Source organism: Nerophis lumbriciformis, linkage group LG14 (genome assembly GCF_033978685.3).
Source record: "Nerophis lumbriciformis linkage group LG14, RoL_Nlum_v2.1, whole genome shotgun sequence".
Classification (NCBI taxonomy): Eukaryota; Metazoa; Chordata; class Actinopteri; order Syngnathiformes; family Syngnathidae; genus Nerophis; species Nerophis lumbriciformis.
Genome location: NC_084561.2, coordinates 23332079 through 23351640, shown reverse-complemented (window position 1 = coordinate 23351640; position 19562 = coordinate 23332079). Strand labels below are relative to the sequence as shown.

At 37.4% G+C, this 19562-nt stretch overlaps 1 protein-coding gene across 3 annotated transcripts in view; it reads left to right on the top strand.

The window, feature by feature from the left end:
• swt1 (SWT1 RNA endoribonuclease homolog) overlaps positions 1-18690 on the top strand; it is a 53215-nt gene extending 34525 nt beyond the window's left edge. For all 3 annotated transcript variants that reach the window (XM_061975783.2, XM_061975784.2, XM_061975781.2), the window contains one exon: positions 16732-18690. In XM_061975783.2, coding sequence (XP_061831767.2) covers positions 16732-16831 — 100 coding nt within the window. In that variant the 3' untranslated portion in view covers positions 16832-18690. The remainder of the gene's footprint in view (positions 1-16731) is intronic.
• The last annotated feature ends 872 nt before the right edge of the window (positions 18691-19562 follow it).

Below are 19562 nucleotides of genomic sequence, written 5' to 3'. Positions count from 1 at the left end.
ATAAAAGTAGATTCCATGAAATGCTCAGTCATTCACAAACATGGATGGGGCGAGGGTCACCACTTTGTCAACAAATGCATGAGCAAATTGTTGAACCGTTTAAGAAAAACCTTTCTCAACCAGCCATTGCAAGGAATTTAGGGATTTCACCATCTACGGTCCGTAATATCATCTAAGTGTTGAGAGAATCTGGAAAAATCACTGCATGTAAGCAGCTAAGCTCGTGACCTTCAATCCCTCAGGCTGTACTGCATCAACAAGCGACATCAGTGTGTAAAGAATATCACCACATGGGCTCAGGAACACTTCAGAAACCCACTGTCAGTAACTACAGTTGGTCGCTACATCTGTAAGTGCAAGTTAAAACTCTCCTATGCAAGGCGAAAACCATTTATCAACAACACCCAGAAACGCCTTTGGCTTCGCTGGGCCTGAGCTCATCTAAGATGGACTGATGCAAAATGGAAAAGTGTTCTGTCGTCTGACGAGTCCACATTTCAAATTGTTTTTGGAAACTGTGGACGTTGTGTCCTCCGGACCAAAGAGGAAAAGAACCATCCAGATTGTTATAGGCGCAAAGTTGAAAAGCCAGCATCTGTGATGGTATGGGGGTTTATTAGTGCCCAAGACATGGGTAACTTACACATCTGTGAAGGCACCATTAATGCTGAAAGGTACATACAGGTTTTGGAGCAACATATGTTGCCATCCAAGCAACGTTACCATGGACGCCCCTGCTTATTTCAGCAAGACAATGCCAAGCCACGTGTTACATCAACGTGGCTTCATAGTAAAAGAGTTCGGGTACTAGACTGGTCTGCCTGCAGTCCAGACCTTTCTCCAATTGAAAATGTGTAGCGCATTATGAAGCCTAAAATACCACAACAGAGTCTCCCGGACTGTTGAACAACTCAAGCTGTACATCAAGCAAGAATGGGAAATAATTCCACCTGAGAAGCTTCAAAAATGTTTACTGAGTGTTGTTAAAAGGAAAGGCCATGTAACACAGTGGTGAACATGCCCTTTCCCAACTACTTTGGCACGTGTTGCAGCCATGAAATTCTAAGTTAATTATTATTTGCAAAAAAAAAAAAAAGTTTATGAGTTTGAACATCAAATATCTTGTCTTTGTAGTGCATTCAATTGAATATGGGTTGAAAAGGATTTTCAAAACATTGTATTCCGTTTATATTTACATCTAACACAATTTCCCAACTCATATGGAAACAGGGTTTGTACATTGACCTCAATATGTTGACAAATTTCCACCTGCCAGTCCCCTAGGTATTCAAATTTAATATGAAAACACCCTGCACAGCCAGGTTGTTTATTGAAATTGAAGATGCATGCGGGTTGTGGTTTGGACACCCCTGGTGTATTCGCTATCTCGGTTGTTGTTTTGTCCTACTGCTCCAAGCTAGGTGCAAGTGTGAGATTACTTACTACTGTAAGTAGTACTGACTACTGAGCTGAAAGCACAGGTAATCTCCCAGATTGCCAGTACTAATCTTGAAATTGTCTGGCCTCTGTTACACTTACACAGACGGGCATGCGCTCGTCGCAAAAGAGATGCATTCATGAACGAAAGTATCTTTAAAATGAATTATATTTTTTTTTATTGTTGCTTTAAAAAATTATGTAAAATCATGCTTTTTTTTTTTCTTTCAAAACTGTGTTTTCGAGGCGAGAGGGGTGTTGAGGTTTGGTTAGGTGGGGCTCAAAAACCCTTAGCCTTGGGGGCCCCCCTCAGGTAAAGTACCCCTGGAAACAGTGTGTTATTTTGGGTGTATTTTGCAATAAAATCCTAAGAGCTGTTTCTGAAAATTTGACACCACACGTGTTAACTAATTCAATATTAGAAACATTTCTCTGCATTGTGCAAGTGTGGTTCCATGCCACTGTGTAGTACAAGCTCAAAATATTTCTAACATAGTAGCACTCTGAATGTGTAATGTTTAATTAAGACAACATGCCAGTTTAAATAAACACCTCCGACAATCACTCCATGGTTCGTTTTACCACGCCCAAGAAAGCATTATGGTGCCCATGCTACATGCAGAAACAAATCATCTATTATTATAGTCTCATCACATGCTTGTGCAGCTAAATCGCAGCGTTATGTGTGACTGCAGGTTGAACCCAGCAGCTGCCATGGAAACAAGCCAGAGCTCTATGTACTTCCACACCAGTGTATATTCCTATCTTCATGCTGCTGCCTGACTTTCAAAGTCTGGTTCGCATTATTTTATAATCACAGCCCACAAGATTGTAGGATTTTTTCTATATTTGAGAAAGCAGTCAATATTTTACCATTAGGTTTAATGAGTGTTTTGTTATTTCAATTGTGAAGCCACGTTTACTTGTAGTCAAATATCTGTCGAGACCAAGTGTTGCCAATGTTTTGATGTAGTTTAAACAACTTGTGTGATAAGCATGCCATTGTGGCTTTTGTCTGCAGAAATACATACAGCATTTGAGCTGACAGCGTTGGCATTGATGTTTGCACTTTGACTGCTTTGTATTTCTGCTCCGCTTGCTAGAAGAGTTGTGATGCCATTACAACCGGGGCATCAGATAACTCCTTGTAGGCGTCTTTGTGGACAATTGCCAAACACTTAAACTTTTAATGACTATAGAGAAAGGTAATTATAAAGATAAGTCATAGTTTTACTAATGTTCATTTATCTATAACTGAACTTTGGTATACACTTTTTAGTTGCAACATTAGGTACACTTCTACAAACATCCTTTCATCCATCCGGGGACGGCGTGGCGCAGTGAAAGAATGGCCGTGCGCGACCCAAGGGTCCCTGGTTCAATCCCCACCTAGTACCAACCTCGTCATGTCCGTTGTGTCCTGAGCAAGACACTTCACCCTTGCTCCTGATGGGTGCTGGTTAGCGCCTTGCATGGCAGCTCCCTCCATCAGTGTGTGAATGTGTGTGTGTATGGGTAAATGTGGAAGTAGTGTCAAAGCGCTTTGAGTACCTTGAAGGTAGAAAAGCGCTATACAAGTACAACCCATTTATCATTTATCATTTATCATTGTCTACTGCTTATTCTGTAATGAACAGCAGGGATATAGAACCCATCTATTGGTGAAGACAACTTAGTGAAGAAAAGTCAGAAAACATCCTGGTCTGGTTACCAGTCAATCACAGGACACAAGTAAAGACAACATTGACACTCACATTCACTACCCAAAACTGCCTGCACAGAAGGATTGGATTGACACTTCAGATTATTCAATATTATTTAAAAATATACAATACAACACTGAAATCTAAGCATGATAACCGTATTTTTCGGACTATAAGTCGCAGTTTTTTTCATAGTTTGGCCGGGGGTGCGATTTATACTCTGGAGCGACTTATGTGTGAAATTATTAACACATTATTGAAAATATAAAATAATATTATTTATCTCATTCACGTAAGAGACTAGGCGTATAAGATTTCATCGGATTTAGCGATTAGGAGTGACAGATTGTTTGGTAAACGTATAGCATGTTTTATATGTTATAGTTATTTGAATGACTCTTACCATAATATGTTACGTTAACATACCAGGCACGTTCTCAGTTGGTTATTTATGCCTCATTAAACGCACACTTATTCAGCCTGTTGTTCACTATTCTTTATTTATTTTAAATTGCCTTTCAAATGTCTATTCTTAAGGTTGGATTTTATCAAATACATTTCCCCAAAAAATGCGACTTATACTCTAATGCAACTTATATATGTTTTTTCCCTTCTTTATTATGCATTTTCGGCCGGTGCAATTTATACTCCGGAGCGATTTATAATCCGAAAAATACGGTAAATGTTTGTAGTTTTCTTACCAACACTTCCTATGATGTATGTTACCTATACATTCTACATTAGAGCGGACTAATATTTTGTTAGTGAAAAATATATACCGTATTCAATCTTCACTTTCTGCAGTATGTTTATTATTGTTGTAGTTTTCTGCGGTGTGCAACTTCTGCATTATACTGAGATGTGCGTCTTATGTTATGTTTACCTTACCTTTAGGTACCTCAACAGGGCATTGTGATAATACAGTGGTACTTCAACTTACAAGCACATTGCATTCCAGGATGGAGCTCGTATCTCAAATCACCCCCGCCAATTAATCTGCGGTTGGCCCGCCTAAAACACCACAGTTTTTACATGTAACATGCCTTTTAAAAAGAAAAACAAAAATTTTGAAAGGATATATTTGTACAGTTGCACATACTTGCCAACCTTAAGACCTCCGATTTCGGGAGGTGGGAGGTGGGGGGCGTGGTTAAGAGGGGAGGAGTATATTGACAGCTAGAATATATATGTATATATATATATATATATATATATATATATATATATATATATATATATATATATATATATATATATATATATATATATATATATATCTACATCCTGAAAATATGCACACAAAACTGTGTTTAGATAATTGATACTTCAAACTTGCATAAATAAATCTTAAGGAATATAACAAAACTTGGCTTCTGAGAGCTTCAAAATGTAATGAATAAAATGCTAAAGTTGTTGATAAACAAGCAATTATTTTAATAATTAAATATGGTCATTTTAAATTAATTATTATGATCATTTAAAATTAATTATTTCAAATATGTTTATTTTAATGTATAATTCTATGGCTGGATGTAATGAGTCAGAAAAAATACAAATAAAAATACAATTAATTTTGATGTTTTTAGCAAAATATAGTAAACGTGTTTAGTTTTTTTTTTTTTTTTTTAAATTAATAAATATATTTATTTTTAGGTAAGATAAACATAATAATACAATTTATCTCTAGTCTGGATGATTTAGTTCTTGTCACCCTGTTGTCCTCCCGTCGTGAAAAAAGGCTGTCCTCACTCAGGTCCGCATGGAGCTGGAGGGGGCGTGGCCTCCAGCTCCGGCTGAAAATCGAGAGATTTTCGGGAGAATATTTGTCCCGGGAGGTTTCCGGGAGAGGCGCTGAATTTCGTGAGTCTCCCGTAAAATTCGGGAGGGTTGGCAAGTATGCTGTAGGACAATCAACTACTGTAATTTTATGAAATGATGTAATATTATTTAACATTTATTTTGGCAATGTAAAATGACCAGAGGCGCAAGTTAAAGTTAAGCAACACACATGCGTGGAGTACTTACAAGCAATAACAGCATGGAGATAGCAGAGGGAGAATGGACGCATTTTGGTTTAAAACTGAGGATAAAGTTGAAGCTTTAAACACTGAAGCGCCGCTCTGGAAAAGGTGCTTTAAAACATGGCTCACTTGCGGCTAACGTCTATCCGCAGTTGGCAGTTTTTGAGCAACTTTTAAATTACAAGTCCTCGCCTCCATGGCGATAAATAAACTAGATTTCTTAACAAAGTACGTAGGCCACCAACATGATTCTTCAATAAAGGTAAAAGTGATATTCAATGTTTATTTGTAAATTTTACTCCTCAGCTAAATGTATTTTGCATGGTTTCCTGTATGTAGCATTGTACCTATTCTATATAAAATGTGTTTAGTGGTCATATTTTTATGAGCATTGAAATTTGCATTATTATGGTAAAAATTGCTTCGGTTTTCGGACCTTTTTGAATAGAAACCGAGGTACCAATTCTTGATTGAATCAAACCATTACAAATTCCTCTCAACATTGTACAGGACAACCAATCATTCCTATCTTTATAAAAGGTAATGTATTATCCAAGCTGTCATAATAATTACCATACCAATTACCATAGCAAATGAGTACCTAATGAAGTGTGTAGGTAGCATTAAATGTAAGCTGACTGCCTGATGCCACTGCACCTCAACAAGTTCAATGTTAGCATTGTTATTCTACTTGCGCCTCATTGCATTCATTAGTCATTGAACAAACCGACTCAAGCAGCAGCCTGTGAGTATTGCTTCACAGAAGTAAAGCCCTTTTTTGCTCTTTGAATAGAATTGCTATTTTTACAATCCAAAAACAGAATTAGTTAGTTTTTAATGGCAACGTTTTTTCAGACAAGAGATTCAAATGATAGCTTATAGCCCAGTGATTCTCAAACTGTGGTACGTGTACACTAGTGGTATGTAGGCTTCATCTAATGGTACGCTAAAGAATCACTTCATTAAAATACAGTGTTTTATTTTACTATATTCAAACACTGCGTTACTGTTTGAACTGTGTGTAATGTAGATAGATAGATAGATAGATAGATAGATAGTACTTTATTGATTCCTTCAGGAGAGTTCCCTCAGGAAAATGTAAAATGTTAAAAAAAAAATGTTTCAGTGGCCAAAAAAATGTATATACTTGTTAAATAAGATACTAAGATACTCTGTTCCCATATCTTAGTGACTGTGTCACAAACCTGGGGGTAAAGTTTGACTCAGATTTTAAGTTTGAAAAACAAATCAGCAAAAAAAGCTTTTATTAACTACGCCAAATAGCGAAAGTGAAACCGTTTCTGTCAGGACATGATCTTGAGAAATTAATCCACGCCTTTATTGCGACACGTCTTGACTACTGCAACGCCCTGTACGTAGGCATTAGCCAGGCCTCCCTCGCTCGCCTGCAGCTCGTGCAGAACTCTGCTGCTCGTCTGTTAACACAGACACCGTGAGCGCATTACCCCTATACTAGCGTCCCTTCACTGGCTCCCTGTGCGTTACCGAATACATTTTAAACTCCTACTATTTGTTTTTAAATGTCTAAACAACCTCGCTCCAACATATCTCTCCGACCTCCTTCAGCCTTACTGCCCCCCCCGATCCTTAAGATCAGCCGATCAGCTGCTATTGACGGTCCCTGACACAAGGCTGAAGCTTAGAGGTGACAGAGCTTTCGCCGCTGCCGCTCCCAAGCTTTGGAACGGCTTACCTTTGAGTGTTAGACAGGCCTCCTTTCTTCCTGTTTTTAAATCACAGTTAAAAACATACTTTTATTCCATGGCTTTTAACACTGAGTGATCTCCATCCTGCTTTGGCGTCCCACAATGCACCTGCTGTGCACCTGTTTTTATGTTTTATTTATTTTTTATGGTGCTCTGTTTGTGTTGCGGTGTGCTTGCTCGTTTCTTTTGTGTTATCTTTTAACCTGCCCATTGTACAGCACTTTGGCTACCCCTGTGGTAAATTTTTAAATGTGCTTTATAAATAAAGTTGATTTGCTTTGATAAACCCCTGCATTGTTTTTAATGAATATTACTACTACGCTACAGTATTTTAATGTTGGTCATTATGGTGGTACTTGGAGAGTCAAGTTTTTTCTGAGGTGGAACTTGAGAACCACTGTTACAGACGGTATTGTATCGCCATTTCTTTGTCCTGCTAACTAGTAGAGAATAGTCCCTTGTCTGTTGGCCAAGAGATGGTCGCCATAGTGATCAGAGTGTGTCCTGTTTGAGATGTCGTGAGGGGGTAGGAGACTTGGAACAAGTTTTGTCATCTCATTGGTGTGTGGTGTGGTTTTGCGTTCAATCATTACCGTCCCATGTTGACCGTTGTGTTACTGAGAGGCCCTGGCACACTCACACTGTGTGTGTGTGTGCGTGTGTGCGTGTGTGCGTGTGTGTGTGTGTGTGTGTGTGTGTGTGTGTGTGTGTGTGTGTGTGTGTGTGTGTGTGTGGATCAACCAGCGACACTGTGCTTCTATGATCAGAGCTCTCTAAAAAAGTAGAAGAGAAGAAGCTTTTCCCCATGATCCCTCTTGTGTTGTGTTCAGTGAACGCTGGAATGTGGAAAGTGCACCACCATTTTCCTAAACCAACAGTGGAAGAGATGATAAATAACCACAGGTTATGAAACTGTTGCGTCATTTTGTGTTGACAAATGGAAGAATAAGGTTAAATAAATGCTGGATGGAAAACAGTGTGAGCAGCCAACACACTCTGGTCAGCCCTCCTTCCTCTCCTCCCTGAAATTATGTAAAGTTAGAAAGTAAGCAAACAAGCAGCGTGTTCCCTTGCTGCTTCTGCTGCTCGGCAGCCGTTGCCAAGAACGTCCTGCGGTCAGCAGGACAACATGGCCTTTCATTGCCTCACTTCTCTGGCCGCTGGGCGCTAATGTTCAACGTCAGGTGGAATTGGTTCATGAATAACTTCCTATTTAATTTTCATGGTCCAATTGTCCACAAGTAAACAGACGCACAGTTAGAGCATCGGCACACACAGATGTTTTCATCGAATTTTGTCACGGGACAACAGGTCACGTGTGTCCTGCATCTTGCAGAGTTGCTAGTTGCTTGTCTCTCACAGCTCAGTGTATGGAAACAATGGTCTTTGTAAGCCAGAACCAGTTTGCCTAATGAGGTACATGGTGTGTTTGAAACGTTCTGTCTGGACCTGCGGCTGTGGTCATAAGTGATCATATACTTTGAATGATTTATTTGAACTGTTCCTCCTCCAGGGTAAACTGATTGTACAACACACATCCTCAAGGATTGTAACAAACACAAGTTGATTATTTCCTTTGGACTGCAATGTATTTGTGGCAGTGAAGGCCAGATGGAGGGCTGGGCGATGTGGCTGAAAACCGTTTCACGATAAAAGATTTTCTTATTAGTCGACATGGTCGCCAGAAGAAAAATGTATTAAATTTTAACAATTTTATTTCAAATGTAACCTTCTTCTGATTATAATCCATTGAGTTAAGGCAGTAAGAAAAGGAAATGTCACCACAACCATTGAAAACACTCAAACAATCACTGTAAACAACATTTTTAAAATCACAAACACTTAACAATAGCCTCTTAAAATGAAGGTGCAAAAATAAGGAATATGTAGGAAATGCTTACGGTAATAAAGTGTAACAAAATAGTGCAAAGTGTGAAAATAAAAACATAAAGAAACCTGAGAAGAACACATTTCTGCAGGTTTACTAACCAGGACATTACTTGGCATGTGTAACATTAATTTGGTTTGTTATTCTTATTTCAGTATGGAATTTAATTTTTATTATGCAGTCATTATTATTTAAATATTATTGGACCAAATTATTATTTCAAATTAGCACATCGGTTGTATTTTGGGTTTTATCTCATTCATACAATCCTGCACTTTAGTTCCTACCTGTTGTTTCTGTACATCCGTATAGGGAACGGACAAGGTTTGAAAAGAAAAGATGAGCGCGGTCAAGAACTACAGTCCGTTTAAAAAAAATCTTCAAAACTGTCATAATGTCGAGGTTACTTTTCCTATTTTATCCACAATTTCTTCACTCTGAACAGCACTCATTTTTACTTTCTCTTTTCACGCCATGCAGAGAATCAACAGCGAAACAGCAAGATGGCGCAACAAAACTTGGTAGTTGATACTATAACGTGATTGGCTGTTTAGCGTGTTCCACCCATTGCGCACTTCCTGCTTTGCCAAGACCGCAAATGCCTTTGTTCATGCAACCAACCATGCTTCATTATTTTCGTTTTTTTTCCCGACCAAAAAAAAAATATGTATGTATGTACAGTATATACATATATGTGTATGTATATATATATATATATATATATATATATATATATATATATACAGTATGTTTGTATGTACAGTATATACATATATATATATATATATATATATATATATATATATACATACATACACATATACACATGTATGTGTGTATGCATATATATATATATTTGTATATATGTATATATATATATATATATATATATATATATATGAATATACATATATATATATATATATATATATATATATATATATATATATATACATATATATATGTATATATATATGTATATGTATATAAATGTACAAAACCTCAAACCAGTGAAGTTGGCACGTTGTGTAAATCGTAAATAAAAACAGAATACAATGATTTACAAATCCTTTTCAACCTATATTCTATTGAATGTACTGCAAAGACAAGACACTTAATGTTCGAACTGGTAAACTTTATTTTTTGCAAATATTAGCTCAATTGGAATTTGCTGCCTGCAACATGTTTCAAAAAAGCTGGCACAAGTGGCAAAAAAGGCTGATAAAGTTGAGGAATGCTCATCAAACACTTGTTTGGAACATTCCACAGATGAACAGGCTACCGGTAATTGGGAACAAGTAGTTGTCATGATTGGGTATAAAAGCAGCTTCCATGAAATGCTCAGTCATTCACAAACAAGGATGGGGCGAGGGTCACCACTCTGTGAACAAATGCCTGAGCAAACTGTCCAACAGTTTAGAACAACATTTCTCAACAAACTATTGCAAGGAATTTAGGGATTTCACCATCAAGGATCCGTAATATCATCAAAAGGTTCAGAGAATTTAGAGAAATCACTGCACATAAGCGATGATATTACGGACCTTCGATCCCTCAGGCGGTACTGCATCAAATGCTGACATCAGTGTGTAAAGGATATCACCACATGGACTCAGGAACACTTCAGAAACTACATCTGTAAGCGCAAGTTAAAACTCTATTATGCAAAGCGAAAGCCATTTATGAACAACACCCAGAAACACCGCCGGCTTTGCTGGGCCCGAGCTCATCGAAGATGGACTAATGCAAAGTGGAAAAGTGTTCTCTGGCCTGACGAGTCCACATTTCAAATTGTTTTTGGAAACTTTGGATGTCATGTCCTCCGGACCAAAGAGGAAAAAAATCATCCGGACTGTAATAGGCACAAAGTTTAAATGAGGGTGTATTAGTGCCCAAGGCATGGGTAACTTTCACATCTGTGAAGGCACCATTAATGCTGAAAGGTACATACAGGTTTTGGAGCAACATATGTTGCCATCCAAGCAAGAGTGCGGGTACTAGACAGGCCTGCCTGTTGTCCAGACCTGTCTCTAGTTGAAAAAATATGAAGCCTAAAATACCACAACAGAGACCCCGGACTGTTGAGCAATTTAAGCTGTACATCAAGCAAGAATGGGAAAGAATTCCACCTGAAAAGCTTCCAAAAATTGGCATCCTCAGTTCCCAAACGTTTACTGAGTGTTGTTAAAAGGAAAGGCCATGTAACACAGTGGTAAAAATGTCCCTGTGCCAACTTTTTTGCAATGTGTTGCTGCCATTAAATTCTAAGTTAATGATTATTTGCAAAAAAAAAAAATTCTCAGTTCGAACATTAAATATCTGGTCTTTGCAGTGTATTCAATTCAATATAAGTTGAAAAGGATTTGCAAATCATTGTATTCTGTTTTTATTTATAAATTACACAACTTGCAAACTTCATTGCTTTTGGGTTTTGTACATACAGTCATGGTCAAAAGTTTACATACACTTGTAAAGAACATAATGTCATGGCTGTTCTTGAGTTTTCAATCATTTCTACAACTCATATTTTTTGTGATAGAGTTTTTGGAGCACATACTTGTTTGTCACAAAAAACATTCATGAAGTTTGGTTCTTTTATGAATTTATTATGGGTCTACTGAAAATGTGACCACATCTGTTTGGTCAAAAGTATACATACAGCAATGTTAGTATTTGTTTACATGTCCTTTGGCAAGTTACACCACAATAAGGTGCTTTTGGTAGCCATCCACAAGCTTCTTGCAAGCTTCTGGTTGAATTTGTGACCACTCCTCTTGACAAAATTGGTGCAGTTCAGCTAAATTTGTTGGTTTTCTGACATGGTCTTGTTTCTTCAGCATTGTCCACATGTTCTCAATGGGGTTTAAGTCAGGACTTTGGGAAGGCTGTTCTAAAATCTTAATTCTAGCCTGATTTAGCCATTCCTTTACCACTTTTGACATGTGTTTGGGGTCATTGTCCTGTTGGAAAACACCAAATGCGCCCAAGAACCAACCTCTGGGCTGATGATTTTAGGTTGTCCTGAAGAATTTGGAGATCTGACCACAGAACTTTCCTCCAGAAGGTCTTATCTTTGTCCACGTGATCAGCAGCAAACTTTAGACGAGCCTTAAGGTGTCGCTTCTAGAGCAAGGGCTTCCTTCTTGCATGGTAACCTCTCAGTCCATGGCGATGCAAAACATGCTTGACTGTGGACACTGACACCTGCAGCTTCCAATTCATTGCAGACCTGCTTTTCGGTGGTTCTCGGTTGATTTTCTCTCAGCAACAGGTGATAGGTTGCATTTTCTTCCTGATTGTAGCAGTGACAAAACTGTGCCATGCACTTTATACTAACGAACAATTGTCTACACCGTTGCCCTTGGGATCTTAAGCTGCTTTGAAATGGCTCCAAGTGACTTTCCTGACTTGTTCAAGTCAATGATTCGTTTTTTCAGATCTGTGCTGACTTTCCCATTGTCGCGTTTGTAACCGTCTAATGCGTCTAATGACTGCATCACATGAGCCCTATTTAAATGGGCTCAGAGAAGTCGACAGATGTCATCAATCATAATCTCTCACATGAAGTTAAGAGGCCATGCCATGAAGCTAATTTGATTTGATTGTAACTTTTCTACATCACCAAAATTGATAATGAATGTTTTTGTATGTATACTTTTGACCCAGCAGATTTGGTCACATTTTCAGTAGACCCATAATAAATTCATAAGAGAACCAAACTTCATGAATGTTTTTTGTGACAAGTATGTGCTCCAATCACTCTATAACAAAAAAATAAGAGTTGTAAAAAATATTGGAAACTCAAGACAGCCATGACATTATGTCCTTCACAAGTGTATGTAAACTTTTGACCACGACTGTTTATATGTAAATATCTCAATTCCTGGTACCTGGGAATCGATACCGGTACCGGTTCAAATGTGAAAGGTACCCGTTCCTACTTTGGAGTCTCATTTGTTTAAAGTGAGTTGCCGTATTCAGAGAGTAGTCTATTAGTATTAAGTTGAATGTGCCAGCCTTGCTTTTTGTTGCACCCGTAAGGTGTTTATATTGTAAGTATTTCTTTGATTACACACCAGCTGTGTGATTGCAACATGCATCTCAGTATTTGTCATATGGAAATGTTAAAATCGCCATGTAAAATCGCTAATGCTAATCAATACATTGTACATGATAAATCCAATATAAATTAACATCAACATTGCACATTTTAAAAAGTGTAGCCTTACTTTTAAGCGCTTTCTAACAGGCATTCTTGCTTTGTTGATATGGAAAATCGCAACATTACATAGAGGCAATTGCTACACTACGCCTGTTTGCCCACCAAGTGCTTGAGCCGCTGCCGAGTCTGCAACAGGACAAGACGACACATTCAACAAAGGTATCAAAATATGGTACCCTTTGATTTTATGTGAATTAGTACTGGGTAGAATAGAATAGAATATATCTTTATTGTCATTGTACGTTGTACAACAAAATTGTAAGCAAAACTAATTTAGTGCTAATTCATAATAACACATAAGAACATAGATAAATAGATAAAAACACATAAAATACATAAAAATACCAAGCACACAGCTCACATGCACAGTCATTATTGTCTTGTGTTCAGCGACACTATTGCTTTCGGGTAAAACGTGTTCTTAAGTCTGTTTGTCCGGCATTTTATTGTCCTGTATCTCCTGCCCGAGGGCAGCAGTTCAAATGTTTTGGGCCTTTTTGAGGCACCTGGCACTGTACAGTTCATCTAGGGAGGGGAGAGAGCAGCCAGTGATCTTCATGGCACTTTTTATGACCCTCTGAAGTGCATTTCTCTCTGCCGCCGTGCAGCTGGCATACCATACACACATGCAGTATGTCAGCACACTGTCTATTGAGCAACGATAGAAGGACACAAATACAATTCGGCTGGCAGGCCTACCTATTGAAGTACCAAATCAGGTTCCCTCCAGAGAGACAACGCATGTGCTTGAAATTGTTTTAAACATAAAAAGAAAAACAATATGATTACAAACTAATTTACTTCTCTCACTTTCTCAAGTAGGGATGTCAGATAATGGCTTTTCTGCCGATATCCGATATTACGATATTGTCCAATTCTTAATTACCGATACCAATATCAACCGATACCGATATATACAGTCGTGGAATTAACACATTATTATGCCTAATTTGAATAACCAGGTATGGGGAAGATAATTTCCTTTTTAAAAAAATTAATTAAAAAAATTAAAAATATTTTCTTGAATAAAAAAGAAAGTAAAACAATATAAAAACAGTTACATCGAATCTAGTAATTAATGAAAATTAGTCAAATTAACTGTTAAAGGTTAGTACTATTAGTGGACCAGCAGCACGCACAATCATGTGTGCTTACGGACTGTATCCTTGCAGGCTGTATTGATATATATTGATATATAATGTAGGAACCAGAATATTAATAACAGAAAGAAACAACCCTTTTGTGAATGAGTGTAAATGGGGGAGGGAGGTTTTTTGGGTTGGTGCACTAATTGTAAGTGTATCTTGTGTTTTTTATGTTGATTTAATTTACAAAAATAAAATAATAAATTTAAAAAACGATACCGATAACAATAAAAGAACGATACCGATAATTTCCGATATTACATTTTAAAGCATTTATTGACATGTCTAGTCACAAGCAATATGGAGCTGTTTTGAGTTTTTTTCAGACAGGGGTTTTGGGGCAAGCCCTACGTACTTTCATAATAGTTTCCCCAAAAGTGTTCTATAAAAAAAAAAAGGCACTAGATTTTTTTGCTTTTTTGAAAAACAGCATCCAAAGGTGCAAATTGACAACACTAATCCCTCCTGCTATGTCTTCTTACACTGCAAAAACTGAAATCTAAGTAAGATGAAATATCTCAAATAAGGACAGACAAAATTAGTTACAGTGTTTTACTCGTTTTAAGGGTTTTGGTCCTAAATGATCTCAGTAAGATATTACAGCTTGTTGCTGAGATTTGATGACCTATATTGAGTAAAACATGCTTGAAACTAGAATATCAACTGTTGCAAAGCTGTGTCATCAACACTCACAAGTATAAAACTACTTTTTTAAAGTAATAATTTCTTATTTCCAGCATGAAAAAAAGAATCATGATGCCGAGCGCGTATCATTATGTCAAGATAATGGCACTAGCATTTACTTAATTTAAGAATATTTTTCAAAATATTGAGCAAAAAGGTCCAGTTTTTTTTCTACCAAGAAAAGTGCACTTGTTATTAGTGAGAATATACTTATTTTAAGGTATTTTTGGGTTCATTTGAGGGTAGCTAATTTTACTTGTTTTGGAAAGTCTCGACAAGCCAAATTTTCTTGTTCTATTGGCAGATAATTTTGCTTAGTTCAAATAAAATACCCCTAATTATTTATTTATTTTTCTTGTTTTTGAACACTGACTTTTTGTAGTGTATTCTCTGGCAGACCAGGGTGCACATGAGCTTTATTTAAAAGCATGACATCTGACAAGTTATACTGACACAGTCCCATTATAATGTGTTTATGAGCAAGGGCAAACCGGTAGGACTGAATCTATTTGTGGCACGCCTCAAGGTCAAGCTCTATTAGCTTCCTGTTAGTGTTTGTGATTTGCTGTAGTTTCTCTTTGTCAGCATGAAGAGGAAGTCAATTAGCTGACAGCACTTGTTGCTTTTCAGCATTCACACATACTACAGTATATATTTACACATGACACACTTTTATACTATCCTAATTAATATTCCACCCTATCTTTCCACTGCCTTCTTCACCACGATTTTTCATCCAATTCAAACCATTTCACTTTCAAAATATTCAAGGTATTCTTGACATGCGTGCGAAAGGAAATCCCACATGTCCTAGAATCCCACATATTCTGTGACATTTTAGCGGGTAGGGGGGGGGGGGGGTGTATATTGTGGTGTCCGGGAAGAGATAGTGCTGCAAGGGTTTCTGGGTATTTGTTCTGCTGTGTTTATGTTGTGTTACAGTGCGGATGTTCTCCCGAAATGTGTTTGTCATTCTTGTTTGGAGTATAAGTCGCACCGGCCGAAAATGCATAATAAAGAAGGACAAAAACATATATAAGTCGCACTGGAGTATAAGTCGCATTTTTGGGGGAAATTTATTTGATAAAACCCAACACCAAGAATAGACATTTGAAAGGCAATTTAAAATAAATAAAGAATAGTGAACAACAGTCTGAATAAGTGTACGTTATATGAGGCATAAATAACCAACTGAGAACATGCCTGGTATGTTAACATAACATATTATGGTAAGAGTCATTCAAATAACTATAACATATAGAACATGCTATACGTTTACCAAACAATCTGTCACTTCTAATCGCTAAATCCCATGAAATCTTATATGTCTAATCTCTTACGTGAATGAGCTAAATAATATTATTTGATATTTTTACGCTAATGTGTTAATTTCACACGTAAGTCGCTTCTGAGTATAAGTTGCACCCCTGGCCAAACTATGAAAAAAACTGCGACTTATAGTCCGAAAAATACGGTACCTAAAGGTCATATTTTTTGTTACCTGATGCTATCTGGCTAACGTGCTACCTGTTAGCATTTCAGTTCGTCTTCATCTTCTCAGCATTCACACATTTGATTGATTGATTGAGACTTTTATTAGTAGATTGCACAGTACAGTACATATTCCGTACAATTGACCACTAAATGGTAACACCCGAATAAGTTTTTCAACTTGTTTAAAGTCGGAGTCAAAGTTAATCAATTCATGGTAAACATGCAACTGCTTGTCTAGTAAGATGGACCAAGAGGAAGAATTGTACAGGATGACTTTATAGTTTTGTTTATTTCAAGAAGTATATCTCCAAAATAATAATACAAATTAAGATGCATTAAAAAAAAAAGATTTCCACTTTTTGCAGTATTTGATGAGTGTGTGTCTTACCTTGACTTCATTGTCTTCCCAGGGAGAAACTGCGAGTTGGAGTCAACCAGCTGACAGAGCTTAAGGAAGCCCTGGACCATTGTCTTCAGACCACGGGTCAGCTGGTCACCATAAACATGTAGACCTTCTACGCCACAACCGGGCTAAACCACGTCAGCGGTTTCTGCGTTCACACTCGGGGTGAGAAGCGATACAGGAGTAAACCAAGGTTAGAGCTCTTCCATCCATCCATCATATGTACCACTTAGTCCTGTGGGTGACTACAGGGAAGCTGGAGCCTATCCCAGCTTGGGTGCAAAGTGAGTACTACCCCTCACATTTGAACTATTATATCTTCTCAAGGCATACTACTGTAAAAGTGAGTCGTGGATACACTTTAAAGTACCGTATTTTTCGGACTATAAGTCGCAGTTTTTTTCATAGTTTGGCCGGGCTCCAGTGCAACTTATATATGTTTTTTTCCTTCTTTATTATGCATTTTCGGCAGGTGCGACTTATACTCCGGTGCGACTTATACTCCGAAAAATACGGTAGTCAGTGTACAGCTTGTATAGCAGTATGGAGTTGTTATCCACTGAAAACCAGTCAACTCGTGTTTCCCACAATGAACCGTAGCTACCCTCGACCGGCAGCACTCATGCACAAGTATCTTGCTAGCTATTTAGTAAATATTGACTTTGTGTTGACTTATTTTCTGTGTGTAGTAAATACATATACCGTATTTTTCGGAGTATAAGTCGCTCCGGAGTATAAGTCGTACCAGCCGAAAATGCATAATAAAGAAGGGAAAAAAACATATATAAGTCGCATTTTTTGGGGACATTTATTTGATAAAACCCAACACCAAGAATAGACATTTGAAAGGCAATTTAAAATAAATAAAGAATAGTGAACAACAGGCTGAATAAGTGTACGTTATATGAGGCATAAATAACCAACTGAGAACGTGCCTGGTATGTTAACGTAACATATTAACATAAGAGTCATTCAAATAACTATAACATATAGAACATGGTATACGTTTACCAAACAATCTGTCACTCCTAATCGCTAAATCCCATGAAATCTTATACGTCTAGTCTCTTACGTGAATGAGCTAAATAATATTATTTGATATTTTACGGTAATGTGTTAATAATTTCACACATAAGTCGCTCCTGAGTATAAGTCGCACCCCCGGCTAAACTATGCAAAAAAACTGCGACTTATAGTTTGAAAAATACGGTACTGCTATACAAGCTGTACACTGACGACTCTTCCATCCATCCATTTTCTACCGCTTGTCTCTTTTGGGGGGTAGGGGGGGGCGTAGCCTATCTCAGCTGCATTCAGGCGGAAGGCAGGGTACACCCTGGACAAGTCGCCACCTCATCACAGGGCCAACACAGATAGACATACAACATTCACACTCACATTCACACACAAAGGCCAATTTTATTTGATTTTTATTTAGCCTTTATTTAACCAGGTAAAAATCCCATTGAGATCAAAGATCTCTTTTCCAAGGGAGACCTGGCCAAGAGGGCAGCAGCAAGGTTACATTAAAAACAGTAAACAACACATAAAACATCACATTTACAACATTAGAACTTGCTCACATAACACATATGCATACAGACAAGGTAGACTGCAATCCTTTCACAGAAGCTTTAAACTCATTTAATTAATTTATTTTATTTAGTGTTGCCAATCAACTCTTCATTTAGTGTAATTCTTATAGTTGTCCATTGAGAAGATATACTGTAATAAAAGGGCCGTGAGATACTTTTTTAAAGGTTTTTCAAAGTAAAGCTTATATTGAAGTTGTATTATTTATTTCATGTTTTTTGGACCATTGAATGTGAGTGTGAAATATCAGTTTTATGTATTGTATTTTTGTACAGTTCTTTTTTGATAATGCTGCTGTTGCACATGGGTTGTATCTTAAAGTGGCATTTTAGAGCTATTTTATGATTGGAAAAAAAGAAACTTTTCAACATTGTTTTGCTTTTGTGTCATTCTTATTATATTAACATGCTATGAATTCATTTTGTTTGAATTGAAATGTCTTTGTTATGAACATGTTTGAAGTAATCAATAACATTTGCATTCAAAATTATTCAACCTTTTTTTGTTAGTTCTGTAGTTTGCAATGAACCAAAATGGCATATCGCTCAACACAAATCACAATTGTTTTCCACAATATTATTATGACGGTATATATTTTTTAAATCAGAATCAGAAATACTTTAATAATCCCCGAGGGGAAATTAAGATTTTAAGGACAATCCCATTCAAGAGCAGACAAACATTACAGGGAGACAGAACAGGATCGCTGACGGGTCTGCCAACTTCCGGCGCCCCTTACAAAGAAAGGTGGTAAGCCTGGGCCCCTGGAGAGGGGGTCCAGACTGAAGCCAAGAGGAAAAAACTCATAGCCATAGCACACATAATAAACATGTGTGTAAGAGGGAAACATCAGAGAACACAAAGGACATTAAATACATTAAAAGAGCAGAGCTGATGCAACCAGCCACCTCTTCACACAGCCACAAAAGTAAAACAACAACAAAAAACATATACACTGTGGTGACCTCTGCCGTGTTCCACGCCATCGTCTGCTGGTGTGGGGTGAGCATGGCCAGAGACAAGAGCAGACCCAACAAAGCAACCAAGAGAGCCGACTCCAGCCTCGGCCGCCCACCAACTCTTTTTCAACTAAATTGTACATGTTATACATGTTTTTTTGACCAGGTTATTATAATTTAAACAACATAACCTTTATAAATGCACTGTAGTTCTCTGCAAGTCCACCACATGTGTCCCCAGTAAATGAAATGCAGGATAAAATAAATTGTATACAATACATATATA